Source organism: Muscardinus avellanarius (genome assembly GCF_963383645.1).
Source record: "Muscardinus avellanarius genome assembly, chromosome: 3".
Classification (NCBI taxonomy): domain Eukaryota; kingdom Metazoa; phylum Chordata; class Mammalia; order Rodentia; family Gliridae; genus Muscardinus; species Muscardinus avellanarius.
The window spans coordinates 33,289,329-33,306,976 of NC_137788.1; the positions used below are offsets into that span (position 1 = coordinate 33,289,329).

The window sequence follows — 17,648 nt, forward strand, 5'->3', positions numbered from 1 at the left end:
TACTTGAAAGACTGAGACAGGAGGATCAAGGGTTGGAGGCTAGCCTCAGCAATTTAGCAAGACCCTCAGTAAGTTAGCAAGACTCTGTTACGAAAAAATAAAATCAGGCTAGGTGTTTAACTCAGGGGTTACACACCTGCTCTTGGGCTCAATCCCCAGACACACACACACACACACACACACACACACACACACACACACTGTTCTTATTTTGAATTCCTAAAATCAACTCATTCTTCTGCCCTCGACCCTCCTCTTTCCTATGTATGTATGTATGTATGTATGTATGTATGTATTTTATTAGGGGTTGAACCCAGAGGCATCCTACCTCTGGCCTACACCTCCAGCCTTTAAATTTTTTTTTTCTTATGTGGCAATAGGGCCTTGCTAAGTTACTGAGGCTGGTCTTGAGCCTGTGATCCTCTTCTCAACCTCACAAGTACTGGGATTACAGGCGTGCGCCCCTTTTCTCTTATTCTTACATGGGCTTCCTGTTCTGGGAGACCGTGTGAAGTGCATTTTCTTCACTAAATTGCTCTACTGTGTTGGACCTGGCATTTTCTATTCCATGTGGGTTTTATTGAGCAGCCACATCTTTAATCTCCTCCTAAACCCCTCTCATCTCAGGTTATTCTGTTTGTAGGACGGCTGTACTTCTCTAAGCTAATTATGTGCCATCTGAGCTCTATTAATGTCTCAATCAACCATCACTCACATTTCCTTCTGTTCCTGTAGCAGGCATTATTCTGAGGTAGGCAGCCCCTCCAAATCTTTAGAAAAGTCGCCCTCTCTGGATTTTTCCCTTATGCAGTCTATACTTTGAGTGACCAATCATCTCAGTTTGCACGCATGCGTGCGCGCGCGCGCGCACACACACACACACACATTTTTCATACTGGAGATTGAACCAGGGCATTTTACCTCCAAGCTGCACCCCCAGTCATTCATTTATTAATTTATTTATTTTTACTTTGAAACAGAGCCTCACTAGGTTGCCGAGACTGGCCTCAAACCTCCAATTGTTTGCCCCTTTTGAAGGGTTTCCCAGGACATGGGGCTTTCAGTGCTTAAGCCCAGAAAGTAAGTCCCAGGCAAAATGGGATGAACTGGTCTCCCTAGCTCCACCTGTAGACAACATGGAGGAAAGCTCTGCTGCTATGTGTGGTGGTGCACACCTGTAATCCCAGTACTCGGGAGGCTGAGGCAGGAAGATTGCAGATTAGAGGCCAGCCCCAGCAATTTAGCAAGACTCTCAGCAACCTAGCAATACCCTAATTCAAAACAAAAAAAATAAGCCGAGCGTGGTGATGCACGCTTGTAATCCCAGCATTTGGGAGGCTGAGACAGGAGGAACTGGGTTTGCGGCCAGCTTCAGCTACTTAGTGAGGCCCTTTGCAACTCATTGAGACCCTGTTTCAAAATAAAGAATTAGAGCCGGGCGTGGTGGCTCATGCTTGTAATCCCCGCGCTTGGGAGGCTAAGACAGGAGGATCGCACAGGTTCGAAGCCAGCCTCAGCTGGCTTAAGAGACCCTGTTTCCAAATAAAATATAAAATAGATCTGGGAATGTAGCCCGGAGGTAGAAGGCCCCTGAGTTCTATCCCCAGTACCACCAAAAAGAAAAAAGAAAAAAATAAATAAAGAATTAAAAAATAGGACTGGGAGTGTAGTTTGGAGGTAGAATGTCCCTGAGTTCCATCCCTAGTACCGCAAAAATAAATAAATAAATAAAATAAAAAGGACTGGTGGTGTAGTTTAGAGGTAAAAAGCCCATGTTCAATCCCCAGAAACACACACACACACACACACACACACACACACACACACACACACACCCTTCTCATTCCTTTTAGTTCCGGCCCACATGGCCTCCCTCCCACATCCTCCCTGCTGACCTCTCGGACGTTGTCTGTGTTCCTCAAGGTTCTGCTCTGGACTGATTGTCTTCTCATTACACCTCCTGCTTCAAATGACCTCATCTTCCACAGCTTCACATACTCTCAACGCTGATGGCTTAGAGATCCTATCTTCAGCCCAGAGTGCAATCCAGGCTCGACCTGAATATCCAGTTCCTGACTGTACTTCCACTAGAATTCTCTGCAGACACCTCCGTTTCAGCAAGTCCTGAACCAAACGCATCCTCTGCACAAACCTGTTCTCCCACCCAGTGTTCCCAGTTAAGTCCAAGGATGTGGTCCTGTCCTCCCAACTGCTCAAGTCTAAGACCAGGGCCTCATTTTGACCCCTTCCTCTCTTTCAGCACCATTTTATCAAGTCCTCTAAATTCTACCTGCTAGCTGGGCGTGGTGGCGCACACTTGTAATTCCCGCACTTGGGAGGCTGAGACAGGAGGATCGCATAGGTTCGAAGCCAGCCTCAGCTACTTAGTGAGGCTCTCAGCAACTTAGTGAGACCCTGTTTCTGGGAGTATAGACCGGAGGTAGAAAAGCCCCTGGGTTCCACCCCCAGTACCACCAAAAAATAAAAAAATAAAAAAAATAAAAAATAAATAAATTATACCTGCTAGCCGGGCATGGCAGTACATGCCTATAAATCCCTTGGGAGGCTGAGATAGGAAGATCAGAGGTTAGAGGCCAGCCTCAGCAACTTAGTGAGAGCCTTGGCAACTTAGTGACACCTTGTTTCAAAAAAAAAAAAAAAAAGATTGGGGGTATAATTGGAGGTAGAACGCCCCTGGATTTAACCCCCAGTGAAACACACACACATTCACACACACATTCTACCTGCTAAATATGTTAACTGTCCTTCTGCCTCTAGGGTGTCTCCAGTGAATCCATTCTCCAAACTACAGGGTGATCTCACCAGTACACACATGTGATGTTGTTATCTCTGGATTAATGGTTTACAGGGTGCTCTATGACCTGCTTCCTACACACCAGTTTTCTCTGCTAACACTCTACTCCTGGCTCATTCCCATTACGCTTTCTGATGTTTTCCTAGATGCCTTGCCAGACTCCTCTGAATGGCTCAGGTAAAGTCATGTGTGTTCCCTGAACACCTTCATTAGAGCATCGATCGCCTTCCCTGAAGCAGCATGGAAGGCTTGAACTCTTTGAAGACAGGGACCATCTTGTTCTCTGATCTCTAGAACCTAGGATGGCAAAGAGCAAGCACTTGAGTCTGCTGAACACATTAACAAACAGACGTTCCTAATTACAACGCTCTTATCTGTTTATTACATTAGGCTCCCAAAGTGCTCTATGCCTTTATGTTAGTCCAGTTCAAATTACCATGTACCTGAAGAAAAACACACCACTTTTGCTTTTAATGGCTAGAAGCAGCACTTTATAGTAAGAAGAGTGCTCACCAACCAGATAACAGTTCCAGTACAGCTCTGCTACTAACTCTGTGCTGTGGTGGGTGCCTCAACCTCTCTGAAACTCAGTTCAGCCACCCACTGCTATATAATGTGGCTAATCCAGGTTAGCGGTTTATTTTTTTCTTTTTGGTGGTGCTGGATATGGAACCCAGGGGCATTCTACCTCAGAGCTAAGCCCTCAGCCCTATTTATTTTATTTAATTAATTATTTATTTTGCAGTACTAGAGATGAAATCCAGGGGCATTCTACCTCTGAGCTCCACTCCCAGCCCTATTTTTTATTCTTTATTTTGAAACAGGGTCTCACTGAGTTGCAAAGGGCCTCACTAAGTAGCTCAGGTTGTCTGTGATCCTCCTGTCTCAGCCTCCCAAATGCTGGGATTATAAGTGTGTGCCACCATGCTCAGCTACTATTTTTCATTTTGAAACAGGGTCTCACTAGGTTGCTGAGAGCTTCACTAAGTTGCTGAGGTCGGCCTTGAACCTGCAATCCTCCTGTCTCAGCCTCCTAAGTACTGGAATTACAATCATGAACCACCAACACCCAGCTAGATTCATTATTTTCAGTGTGTCCCACAAGGGAGGAGTCTGATCAGAGGGACCCAAGGTTGTGCACCCCAAAGCTGCTCTACTTTGATTTATATTATATATTGGAATTTATGTACGGTTTTATTTGAAGGAAGAAAAGGGAGAGCCATAGCTAAAACAAGTTTGAAACAAACCACTAGCTCACGGAATGCACCTTTTATTTACATTCTGACATTTAAAACAGAGAGCCATGAATGCCACCAGGTTCACTTCTGAAATGTACATAGGTTCTTATTGCAAGCCAGACACATGGCACATGCCTGTGGTCCCCAGCTACTTAGGAGGCTGAGGTGGAGGATCTCTGGAGCCCAGCTTGGGCAACAGAGCAAGACCCCATCTCAATTACAACAACAACAACAACAACAACAACAAATTGTGATTGCAAAAGTTTGGAGAGGGTGGGTCACCATTTTTGTCTGCCATCAAGACCTGACCAGTTCGTGTGCAACCCTACCTAATTACGCAGATCTAGCAGGACACAGACTTTTTTTAACCTACAAATAACCCCTCTGTGAAACTAATGAGGAAGCTTGGGCAGAAGGCACCAGCCCACGTGGCTTTCCTAAGGGCCTTGCCTTCAGGTGGTGCTCACCCAGACCTGGGACCGGGCCCAGCCTCACGCCTGACCACATGCCTTCCTGGGGGCCTTGCAGAGGGAACATGTGCTCAGTAGTTTGCCTGGAGTTCTAAAGACTGGAGCAGAAGACCTGGCTTTCCTGAACTGCACCTACTTACCCTGCATCGCTGCTGTGGACATCTAACCATTTAATCTACTTGGCATTAATCCAATCCCCGCCAGCTTTCGAAAATGCTTTTCCCCAGTTTCACCGTGGCCCTCCATTTCTACCGGAGCGATGGGCTCACCTGCTAACCTGTGGTGAACAACGGAATTCAGTGCCACGCCATCTTTCCCCAGGGTGTTAACCTGGCCCTCAGGTCCAGTGCTTTGCAGTGGAGGAGAGCTGTGAGATGCAAAGGTGTGGAAGCTTGCTATGACCAGCTGAAGAAAGCTAGTTTGAGCTGGGTGTAATCCCAGTACCTGGGAAACTGACAAAGAGCAGACCCTGGTTTTTTGTGTGTTTTTATTTTTATTTATTTTTTTATTTGTGTGTGTGTGTGTGTGTGTGTGTGTGTGTGTGTGTGTGTGTTTGCAGTACTCTTGGGATGAAACCCAGGGGCATTCTACCTCCAAGCTACATCCTCAGCCCTATTCAGCCCAATTTTTTATTCTTTATTTTGAAATGGTCTGAGTGGCAGAGGGCCTCACTAAGTAGCTGAGGCTGTCCGTGAACCACGATCCTCCTATCTCAGCCTCCCAAGTACTGGGATTACAAGTGTGTGCTAGCATGCCCAGCTCAGACCCTGTTTTGAAATAAAAAAAAATAAAAAGGTATAGCTCAGAGGTAGAATGCCCCTGGGTTCAATTCCCAGTACCAGACTCAAAAAATAAAGAAAAAAAAAAGCTGTTTTACACAGAGAGAAGTGCAAAGTCAGCATGCAGAGAAACAGGCAGACAGTGCTGCAGTGTCCAGAGCCCTTGGTGATGGCTGTTCCGAGACCCAGCTGCGCCCTGGCTGCCCTTTGGGGGAGGGGAGGATGCTCAGATGTTTGACTCTTCTTTGGATTCCATGAGCCAATAAATCCTCTTTTATACCTAAATGAATTCAAACCAGCTTTTGGTCCCTTACAAATGAAATAATACCAACCTTGCATTAAATTACTTAAATTCTATGAGTCTGTTTCTTTATTTGTACAAACTACTTGAACATTTTTTTTTTGCAAGAACCCACGAGATATGTAGCTTTGTAAAATTCCTGAGCTATAAATATGTAAGGAGTAATTGTTACGGATATCTGACAATGAAGAAAGTGGCGAGCGTGACCTATATGGAGTTTGGAATTAGCTTCAGCTCAGCCCTGCTGCTAGGAAAACTAGCGCCTGCTGCCCCACAGGCAGCCTCTCTGCAGTGGCCCTGTCTACTTGCCCTCCCCTCTGTCCAGTTGCCCTCCCCTCTGTCCACTTGCCCTCCCCTCTGTCCACTTGCCCTCCCCTCTGTCCAGTTGCCCTCCCCTCTGTCCAGTTGCCCTCCCCTCTGTCCACTTGCCCTCCCCTCTGTCCACTTGCCCTCCCCTCTGTCCAGCTGCCCTCCCCTCGGGCCAAGCCACACGCCCTCCTGGGAGCCACTCCGCCTCTACGCCAACCATTTGGCTTCCGTGGACACTGCTCTGTCTTTTCAGGAATCCACCCAGCCTGGCTGGTGGGTCTCAGGGTAAGCACTGGGCCCAAGCTGCACTAATGAATCACTTTCCTGAAATTTTGTAAAAATTGTAGTAAATACATAAAACTTACATCTTAATTGTGTGTATGTGTTAGTGGGGATTGAACCCAGGGGCAAACTATCACTGAGCTATGCCCCCTAGCCCTTTTTATTTTGAAACAGGGTCTAAATTACTGTGCACTGGCCTTCAACTTGCGATCCTCCTGTCTCAGTCACTCAAGGGACTGCAGGCATGCACCTCCATGCCAGGCTCATCTTAACCATCTTTTAAGTGTACATCCCTTCTTCCCTCAGACCCTGGAAACCATTATACTATCTTGTTTCCAATTTGATAACTCTAAATGTCTTTCATAGATAAAATCATACCATATTTATCTTATGACAGGCTTATTTCACTTGGCAGATGTCCTCAAGTTGATCCACATCATAACATGTATGAGAACGTCTCTTCCTAAGGCTGAGTGGGCCCATCTTACTGTATGCCACATTCTGTCTATCCATGCATCCCCCGAGGGCTGTTTGAGTAACTTCTATTTGGCTATCATGAAGGCTCCTGCTATGAAAACGCTGTGTAACTATCTCTCTGATTCTGCTCTGTTCTGTTTGAGATGTACTTTTTTTTTTTTTTTTTTTTTTGTGGTACTGGGGATAGAACCCAGGGGCATTCTATTTCCGAGCTACACCCACAGCCCGATTTTTTATTCTTTGTGTGTGTCTGTGGGAGGGGGGTGGTACTGGGGGTAGAACCCAGAGGCTTTCTACCTCTGGGCTATACTCCCAGACCTATTTTAAACTTTATTTGGAAATAGGGTCTCACTGAGTTGTTGAGAGCTTCACTAAGTAGCTGAGGCTGCCTTCGAATCTGTGCGATCCTCCTGTCTCAGCCTCCCAAGTGCTGGGATTACAAGGGTGCATACCAGCCAGGATTTTGTCAAGCTTTACTGCTTGAAACATTTTAGAGGTCAGTTCATACAACTCACTAATTTCACATATGGGAAAATAGAGATTTGCCCCTAGCAAACGAACAGAGCTAATTAGTTAAATGAGGCTGAAATTCAGCATTCCTTCCTCAGTAGCAATTCAGTGGAGACTGCAAGTTGTCTACCAAAATCTGTTCTCCCATTCTTTCTCGGCATATGGCTTGACTCCATTTCTCAGCCTCCCTAACAGGTAGGTGTGACCATACGACCAGGCTTTGACCAATGGGAGTGAGCAGACATGGGCCAGCCACTGCAGGGTCTAGGCCATCGGCTGGCAGGTGTGCCTCCTCCCTCTCCCCTCCTACCAGCTGGGGCTATGATGTCCCAGCTTCAAGTACAGACAAGCACAATCCTCCAGAAGATGGAGAAGCAACATGATACAAGGAACTTGTGTCCCCAAATGACCATCTGGAGCAGAGCTGCCCCACTGACCTGGACTGCTCTCTTTAGAAAGGCTAACTCCCCAGAGCTGGTATATGGAAAGAATCAACTGCTTTGTTCTTAAAGCCACTGTATTAAGTCTTTTTTTTTTTTTTTTGTAGCAGCTTAGCCTTTTACCCTAACGAATACAAACTTGCACCTTCCTTTGTACCAAATATTGAGACTAGCTTTATAAATGACCAGTTAGTCAACATTGTAGAAAACAGCCCTAACTGCCCCAGTAAGTGATAACCAAATAATGAAAATTCCTGCCTCGGGCTACTAGCCCAAGACTTCTTCCTGGTTAAAGGGTACTTAATGATAGAAACAGAATACTTAAGAGATCCATTTAGCTTTTATGCTTTTGCAACTAACTCACCAAACTTCTTTACTTTCTCAGGGCTGGGAGACATCACCACTGCATTGATAAAAGCGTGTGTGTGTGTGTGTGTGTGTGTGTGTGTGTGTGTGTGTGTTTTGTTTTGGGGTTTTTTGGGGTTTTTTTTGGTGGTACTGGGGGTGGAACCCAGAGGCTTTCTACCTCCGGGCTATACTCCCAGACCCATTTTATATTTTATTTGGAAACAGGGTCTCACTAAGTTGCTGAGAGCCTCACTAAGTAGCTGAGGCTGGCTTCGAACCTGTGCGATCCTCCTGTCTCAGCCTCCCAAGCACTGGGATTACAAGCGTGCACCACCACGCCCGGCTGTTTTGTTTTTGTTTATAGTGCTGGGGATCGAACCCATGGCCCACATTTTGGGCCTCAGTTTCCCCACCTGTACAAGAAGGTGCAAAGGATTCTCTGATCTCTACACCGATGGTAATTGAAAGGCGCACAAAGCCATTTAGAGTGCAGCAGTCAGAGGGAAGGCCAGGCAGGGCAATGCCACGGACCTGGGTGCGCAGCAACTTCCTAGTGCGGGCCCCGCCCTCCCCAGGCTATCTGCTGCCCGTGATGGACTTCCATCTTGCCAAGTGTGTAGCCAGGAATATGAACACTGGGCTCAAACACAATGTCTTGAACTCAGCAGATGCTTCATAAATATTAGACACTTTGATTTATTTTTTTCCTTTTGGGAGAGAGGGTAAAAAAAATTCCTGAATTCCAATTGCTGTAGAGATAGTAATAAGTTCAATGAGAAGTTACTGCTGCAGGTATTCCAGATGGAAGGAGTAAAGGCTTTTTGAAGTAGGATTATTATGAAAACTAGTTTTTCTTGCTTGTCCATTGAGGTTTTTCAAACTTTAAAATGTATTTAGCAACTCGAGTGAAGAGCATTTCAGAGACTAAGCTTCTTCCCTAAAAGCAGCCAGCGTCACACAGCACTTCACGGCTCACGCATACCAGCCTCACCTCCATTCCAGCCCTCTCTCTTGCCAGCAGCGCCCCTTGGCTGGCTTCATCTCCTCTGGGCCTGCGCCAGTGGGGCCACCTCTCCTCCCCAGGCTGTGAGGAGGCAATGGGCTCAAGGCCCGGCACCACTCGGTTCACAGCAAGCACCCGTCTCCAGGCACAGGAATGGAAGCCGTCAATAAACAGAATATCGCCAGGCGTGGTGGTGCACACTTGTAATCCTAGTACTTAGGAGGCTAAGACAGAAGAATCACAGGTTTGAGGACAGCCTCAGCAATTTAGTGAGGCTCTCAGCAACCTAGTAAGACCCTGTTTCCAAATAAGAAATAAAATTGGTCTGGGGATGTAGCTCGGAGGTAGAATGCATCTGGGTTCAATTCCCAGTACCCCCCATACACAAATAAAAATAAAAAATAAAAATAAAAACCAGAACAGCTAAGAACAAGATAGGGTGGAGACAAGGGTGGTTTCTTCTTTGGTCAGAGAACAAACTTCTGAGAGTCAAATCAGTGAAAGACAGTGAGGCTCTGAAATCCAGCACTGACAAAAGGTCAATCGAGTTACACAGTGCTTTCATCCTACCTTCTTTTCTATGTAGTCTTCTGTGCACAGGTAACAACTCATTTACCAAAAAATGCTTCGGAACGTCCAGCAGAAATGCTTCTTCTAGCCAGATGTGGGGGTGCACACCTGTAATCCCAACATTTGGGAGACAGAGACAGGAGGACCATAGGTTCAAGACCAGCCTCAGCAATTTAGCGAGTCCATGTTTCAAAAAAGAAAAAATGCTCCTCCTTCAATGATTCCTTCCTCTCTACTCTAACCAAAATCTGAGCTTTTACAACATTTAATACTATCACCTAGACTGGTTGCTTATATATACATATGATACATATAAGCTCCTTGTTTTCTTATATATACATATAATACATACAAACTCCTTGAAAATAAGAACCATATAGCCAGGTGTGGTGGTACACACTTGTAATCCCAGTACTTGGGAGGCTGAGATGGGAGGATCACAGGTTTGCAGCCAGCCTCAGCAATTTGTAAGGCCCTCTGCAATTTAGTGAGACCCTGTTTCAAAGATAAAACAGTAAGCCGGGTGTGGTGGTGCATGTTTGTAATCTTAGTACTTGGAAGACTGAGACAGAAAGATCGCAGGTTCACAGCCAGTCTGTCTCTTAGTGAGGCCCTCTGCAACTTAGTTGAGACCCTGTTTCAAAATAAAGAATAAAATACAGCTGTGGATGTAGCTCAGAAGTAGAATGTCCCTGGGTTCAATTCCTGGTAACACTAACACACACACACACACACACACACACACACACACACACACACACTTTTATTTCTTTTCTGTATTCCCTTAAGCCTAGTCGAGGCCATCATATAACAGAATCCTAACAAATACACCTGAGTAAGAATTATTGCTTAATGGGTACAGAGTTCTGTTTGGAATAATTTGGAATAATGAAAGACTTTGCAAATAGTGGTGATGACTGCACAACACCATGAGTGTCATAGTGCTACTGAACTTTACATCTAAAACTGCTTAAATTTATGTTTTATAAGCCAAATGTGGTGGCACACACCTCTAATTCTAGTACTTAGGAGGCTGAAACAGGAGGAGCACAGGTTCCCATGCAGCCTCAGCTACTTAGTGAGGTCCTCCACAGCTTAGTGAGACCCTGTTTCAAAATTAAGAATAAAAAACAGGACTGGGGGTGTAGCTTGGAAGTAGAATGTCCCTGGATTCAATCTCTAGTTGAATAAAATAAAAATAAAAACAGGGCTGGGGATGTAGCTCAGAGGCAGAATACCCCTGAGTTCAATCCCCAGTACCACACAAAAAAATTATGTTTTACATATAAATATTTATTCAATACTACTGGTAGCTTAAGTCACTACAGAAAGAGGGCTTCAACTGGAAATAACAAATCTCCAAAAAAAAAAAAAAAAAAAAACACCTCTCCATTTGGGAATATATTATGTGTCCAATATATATGTTACATAAATTAATAGATGACCCATGAAAAATGTCAAATTTGAGAAAATGCTACCAACTTGATAACGCAGCATACTGTATATAAACTAGATATCAAAAGGGCTCTTGTAAATGTTTTATTTGATTTGCAATAAAAATATAGATCTCTAACTCAATAGAAAGAGTGATAGCAATTATCACAGAGGAGCAGCTCAACAGTCCAAAGTCTTCAGTCTTCAAGTCCCGGTCATGACCATCAGTCGGATTCCCTCCTTCTCGTGGGATGCCAAGAAGTGGTTTGGCTCACTTACTCATCTTACTGGGGCTGGTCCTTCCCTGCTGTTCCTCAAGTCTAGAACTCCTGATTTGTGGCTCACAATATCTCAGTCATCTACAAAAGCATCTGGAGATTAGATATTTTTAGCCAGTGTCAGAGATAAAAAACTTCTTTTAAGGGATGTAGTGAATCCTGGTATTCACCACTAAAAAGATCCTTACGTACAAAAATGTGCAATCTGTGCTTCTCTTTAAAATAGAACCTTTAAGGTTCAAAGAAAAAAAAATCCCACTCTGAACTACTTCATTACCAGACACAACAGCCACACAAGGAGCTGAAAGACCTGCTGTTTCCATTACAGAGAATACGAGCCTTTAAAACCACACACACCACTGTATGGAAGAAAACGGTGGGCTTCCCACACAGCCCTCCTCAGCCCAGCCATGGAGACAGACGTACCCCTCCCTCCTGAACTGGCCCGCCACTTTTGCAAAGGCCACTGGCCATGTCTCTTAAATGCTGGATTCCAGCTCTTCATCATTCTGTCCTGGGGATTCCTTCTCTTTTTGTTCTTTGTCGCAGCCTGGGGAAATACTCTGGCTTTGTATGGTACTGGCAGCATCTAAATCCAATCTTCTTCTTTTCTTCAGTTGGTACAAGTGGGTTTTAGATTTTGTATGTGCTGATAAGAAAAAAACAACCAAACAAACAAACAAAACTCATTAGGATTTTCTAGAATAAACCCTTAAAAGCAACTAAATTTAATTACATAATTTTTGTCTTTAATAATAACAGGTTTGACACATGCATTGGTACAGCTGCTTAGCATCTTTAAGGGAAGAATAAGTCATACAGCTAGCTGGTTTAACAAGCAAGAATGAGCTGCCTACCATCTATCCAGAACTTCCTGCTAGGTGGACCACATCACTAATCCTCACAATAATCTTGCAGGATGGTCTACTCTGCTCATTTTATATTGAGGGAAACGGAAGTTCAGAGATGTCTCACATTTTGTCCATGGCTGCACAGCAGGCAAACTCTTCTCTTAGACCAATAGGCCCCAAAAGAAACCCCTCTTCCCCAAATCAGGTCTCTATGATAAAAGGCTTCATGCAGGAGATACATTTCAACTACCTAGACTAGAAGATTAGAAATTCAAATCTTGTCTGTGCTTCACCAGTGCTACAGGTGGCTCACCCACTCCTGCCCTGGTTTAACACCCCTAGGCCAGGTCACAGAGGCCACGTGAAGGACTAATCCACAGGGCTCCCATCAGGCGAGCATACAGTGCTCGAGAGGGACGGCAAGGGACACCATCTCTGACCACCTCGGCCAGGGTGATATCAGTTGCTGACCTCTTACCCCTAAGACCATTCTCACCTTCTGACTAAACCATACAGGCTCATTTTTACTATTCTGTTCTTTTCCAGGAAAACCTTATCTGGGAACACTTAGAGTGAGAAAGATGAGATTAAATTCTTATATATATATATTTAAAACATCCTTCTTAAGGGTTCAGAAGCAAGCAAAAGTAGGGAAGAGGCTACAAGTCAGAGAACAGTTTACTTGGGGAGAAAAGTCAGCTTTGTTCTCCAGTTAGAGCCTAAGGCAAAAATGGGGCTCTGGCCTGGCTCTCCACCGCAGCAAGGGAGCGGAGTGAGGCCTGGACAGATGGCACTATAGAAGGGCTTACACAGCTAAGCTCACAAAGGCTCTCCCTGAAGGACATTCGACAAATCGAACCACTAAGTTTCCTTTACAAAACAATCAGACACTCTCTTTCCCTTCCCCTTTCATCATTATAAACCAACGACAATCAAGGCTTCTTCTGCTGGCTGGGCGATCACAGCCGTCCCCAGCCTCCGACAATGGAGTCCATTTTGCCAGTTACCAGTTAATAGACCTAATCATTCTATTAGCTGATAGGGGTAGAAAAATCTACTTCTCTGAGAAACCAAGCAAAGCAGTGCTCTGAACAGAAGGGTTCTAGCCGATGGGTAAACTGCAAGACCCACTCTGCCTAACACGTGTTGCTAAAGTCCACATAAAATCAAGGCCATGCGACCGTGGCAGGACAGAACCAGGCTCTAGAGCAGAGGCGCAGAGCCTCAGGGTGGGTGGACCTGGGGTGGTGGGCACTACGGTCTTCATACAGATCTGACAGGCTGCTCTCACAGTTGCTGTTCCATCTTTCATTACAGTTGAAGCCGCCACCAACAGCTTGACAAGTTACCATGAGAAATACCGAGGAGACACCGCTGCTGAAGAATGTGCTCGGGAGGGTAATCACATCTGGCTCCCGCCCAGGTACACTTCTGCCTCTGGTCTCTTGGATGAGTTGCCTGGATTCCCTTACAATCCCACCTTAACTCCACTGAGTTCTAAACATCAAAGGCGAAGAAGCTCCTCTCAGGCAGAATTATGAAGTCAAAGGAAGTCTAGGAAGTTAACTGCAGACCTCTGGGTATAAGTGGTCTATTCCAGCTGGAGCTGGAGGGCGACGGCCTTCCTTTGCATTTCAGAATACAGAGACAACTCCTTGGTTTGGTAACGCCTCCAAGGAATGTGAGCACAGGCCCTTAGAGGAATCTGACTTTACCAATAAGCAAGCTCTAGCACTAACCTCCCCAAGACCTTACATTTCAGGAAGCTGGCACAGCCTAACTTTACCAACTTCTCCAGGCCCTTTGCCATCCCTACCTGCCCATTCGCGGTCTCCAATGATGATTCGATCACACAGCTCACACATATGGTAACTTCTCTTGTTCTCAGTTTCACTGAATGGCATCTTTACTGGAGCGACGGCAGGCTTGTGGCCCTAAACATGGAGTGGGGATGAGGAGGACCGTTCAATTCAAAGCCATGTGAGCATAATTCTCTGATATTATTGGAATGGGGTTTTCCCAAGTGTCCTTTTGCACACCCTGGGGAGCAGGTGGGCTGTGAACAGATTTTAGCAACAACTTTTCTAAATGTGAAAGCAGAAACACAAGCCTCCAGGGATCTAAAAGCAGGCAGCCCTTCTGCTTATTCCATGAAAAGGAGCCTTGGCTCCCGACACAGTAACAGAAGTGTCAGTGAAGGAAAGTGCTCTGAAGCCAGACAAGAGACCAAGCCATGATAATAGTCACCTGGATGAAACTTTGCACGATATCAAGAGCAGGTTCAAGAACAGACTCTTCCCACTTTGAGACTTCAGACACCTCTAAGCCATACACCGGGGGAACACTGGGACCAGGTCCTAATGATGACAAGAAAAAGCTGTGAAAGGTCAGCCTCTAAGACCCAATCTATTCTGCTCCCAGGACTCTAAAACCTAAGGAAAACACACAGGACCAAAGGAATAAACATTCTGACCATGCTATTCATTCTACCATAAACATTAACCACAGTCCAAGGAAAACCTGCAAGACTAACTTGTCTGTGGCCAGTAAGCCTGGCTATATAACCAGAGGCTCAGGTGCAGAATCTTCCTGATCAGTCAAGAAACCAAAATGGCCGGGCGTGGTGGCACATGCTTGTAATCCCCGCGCTTGGGAGGCGGAGACAGGAGGATCGCGCAGGTTCGAAGCCAGCCTCAGCTGGCTTAAGAGACCCTGTTTCCAAATAAAAATATAAAAAATAGGTCTGGGAGTGTAGCCCGGAGGTAGAAGGGTTTCCAGGAACCCCAGTACTAGAAAGAAAGAAAGAAAGAAAGAAAGAAAGAAAGAAAGAAAGAAAGAAAGAAAGAAAGAAAGAACCAAAATGGAGGAACAGCTCTAGTGACCACTGTGGGCTACCACATGAAGACAGCACACCACAGGAGGAAATAACTAAAAGCTTTGAGTTCCACGATATCGTACAGTTCTGGTACTCTGTGGCAAAAGAATTCCCAGGCTTCTTTAGGAGCAGATACTAGTATCAGGTTTGCACATATCCCTTCGGCAGCCTAGCATTCATGAAACTCCTTGATAGCATGCCGATAACCATGGACTGGGAACAACAGCATCAGACAATGAGCAGCTGAATCTGAGAACTGCAAAGATGCCTTTAATTGATCTAGTTGAACCTCTTCTTTTAAGAGCCAGCTCTAGAGGAGTATTCAAGAAACACATGCTGAAAAATACTCTGGAATGGAGATCTGACAGAAGGTAGCAAAAAGTACAGCTACAGGTATTTCACCCACTGAAGCCACCCATGTTTTGAGGGTGTAGACTCTGTAGGTAGTTCCCCAGTCCGTAGACATACTAAACTGCCCAGGTGAAGGCAGCTGTCCAAAGGCAATGAGCACCACTCATGGACAAAGGCATCAAAGGCTCTGGGATGCCAACGGCTGGCAGGTGCTAGCCTTTTGATTGTGCCAACCACAGGTAAGATTCTTTATAAAGTGGACTGGGCTGCACCTGCCACCACACGGAAAGGTGAGACTGGGAGGGCGCAGGCGGCACCCACAGCACACCTGGCCTGGCTAAGCTCTGCACCTGTTTCCAGGCCGCTCTACATTCTCCTTTCTCCTCTACGTCCTTTGTTAGCTTCTGTGCCCTGTCTAAGCACCTTTCAGCAAGTTCTCGGCTCCCAGCTGCTACTTCTGGCCTGGGTCCAAGGCCAGGCTGGGTAGGGAAGTCCCTCTGGCTCCTCGCCAGAACCATATCCCAGCGGACCAGCCCTGACCAATCACAGGTGGCTCCTGACTTACAGGGCAGCTGTTCCTTTCTCTCTAGCACCAGGCCTGTGCTGGCACACACACGAACGAGGAGCAGGCACATGACACACTGTGCCAAAGATGGGAGTTACTTAGGCCTTACTACCACAGAAGGAAGTTCCAAATTACTACAAAAAAGCCTTCTGTAACACACTTATTGTCAGACTTGAGAAGAGAAGCGGCACCTGAAAAGTGCAGTACTAAGCTTCACTTTCTGATGACTAAGACATTCTTTCAATCTCAGGACATGCAGGGAAAGAAGGGTAAGGAGAAGAGAGCAGTCCTGTGGTCCACAACACGGACCAAGGTGTTTCTGTGCTCACAGCAAATACACTGAGGAGCTGGCTTCGCCTGTAACTGAAAGCAGAAGTCTACTGGCAAATGCTCTACAGGGGATGATCCAAAAGTATATTTAAAAAGTATCCACAAGCCGGGTGTGGTGGTGGTGCGTGCTTATATTCCCAGTACTTGGGAGGCCGGACAGGAGGATCACAGGTTCAAAGCCAGTCTCGGCAATTTAGTGAGGCTCTCAGCATCCTAGTGAGACCTTGTTAGACCCTGTTTCCAAATAAATAAAATCGACCTGGGGGTCTAGCCTGGGGATACAATGTCTCTGGGTTCAATCCCCAGAACCAAAATAAAAATAAATAAATAAAAAAGTCTCAGCCGGGCATGGTGGCACACGCTTGTAATCCCAGCATTTGGGAGGCAGAGACAGGAGGATCGCGCAGGTTCAAAGCCAGCTGCACTGGCTTAAGAAACCCTGTTTCCAAATTTAAAAAAATATAAAGTAGGTCCGGGAGTGTAGCCTAGAGGTAGAAGGGCTTCCAGGAACCCCAGTACCACCAAAAATAAATAAATAAATAAATAAATAAATGTGTCCACAAGATAAAACTGGAGTTTCACTTATGCTTAAATTAATCTCTTTTTACTTACATGTACACAGTTTCTACCCCAAGCCCCAGTACCAATGCTGTCTAGCTGACAGTGTAACTAAAAGAAATGAGTATAGACTTTGGAATCAGGCCTGCATTCACTCTCTACCGCCTACTAACTGGAGGATTTGAGACAAGTTATTTAGCTTCCCCAGGCCTTCATTTTCTTATCAGAAAAGATAGGGGGGAAAAAAACCCTTTACACTTTAAAGGTTCAGAAATGCATACGTACCACCAAATTTAGTGTCAAATACAGGGTCAAAGAATGAGAACATCCTTCCTTTTCTTTTGAAAGTTCTGCTCAACTAAAGTCTCAGTTGAATCATCAAGTACAAACCACAAAGGAGATGCTGGGAAAAGTGGCAAAGGTTTAGGCTTTTTTCTCCAATACTGGGGACTGAACAGAGGGACATTATACCACTGAACTACATCTAAGTTGCCCAGACTAGCCTCAAACTTCAGATCCTATTGTGATAGCCTTCCAAGTAGATGGGATTACAGGGTGCCTGTAAGATTTTTTGTGATGATCATCTGGTCCAAGATGATTAGGAAAGCTCCTCATAGAATTCAGATTGCTTTTTAGGTCTTAAACCAGAGCTCAAATCAGCACCAAACACCAACTCTGCTAAGTTGTTGCTGTTTTGCTCTTACCAATATTCTGCCAGGACCATCTGTTCAAGGGATAAGGAAGACTCCTGGATAGAAACTTTTTTTTTTTTCTCCTGAGATATCACACAAACAAAAAATCCCTAACAATCATTTACGCAATAGACTCTTCCCCAGGTCAGGTCCAAAATCTCAGAATAGGTCC

The 17,648-nt window shown here is 45.4% G+C and overlaps 1 protein-coding gene across 1 annotated transcript in view; it reads right to left on the reverse strand.

Moving 5' to 3' along the window:
* Positions 1 to 11,733: 11,733 nt before the first annotated feature.
* Positions 11,734 to 17,648, reverse strand: part of TRIT1 (tRNA isopentenyltransferase 1) — a gene marked incomplete at both ends in the record, with an annotated part of 46,546 nt that continues 40,631 nt past the window's right edge. The window contains 3 exons of the mRNA XM_080692497.1: positions 11,734 to 11,903; positions 13,922 to 14,039; positions 14,353 to 14,462. Of these exons, the coding sequence (XP_080548623.1) occupies positions 11,734 to 11,903; positions 13,922 to 14,039; positions 14,353 to 14,462 (398 nt within the window). The remainder of the gene's footprint in view (positions 11,904 to 13,921; positions 14,040 to 14,352; positions 14,463 to 17,648) is intronic.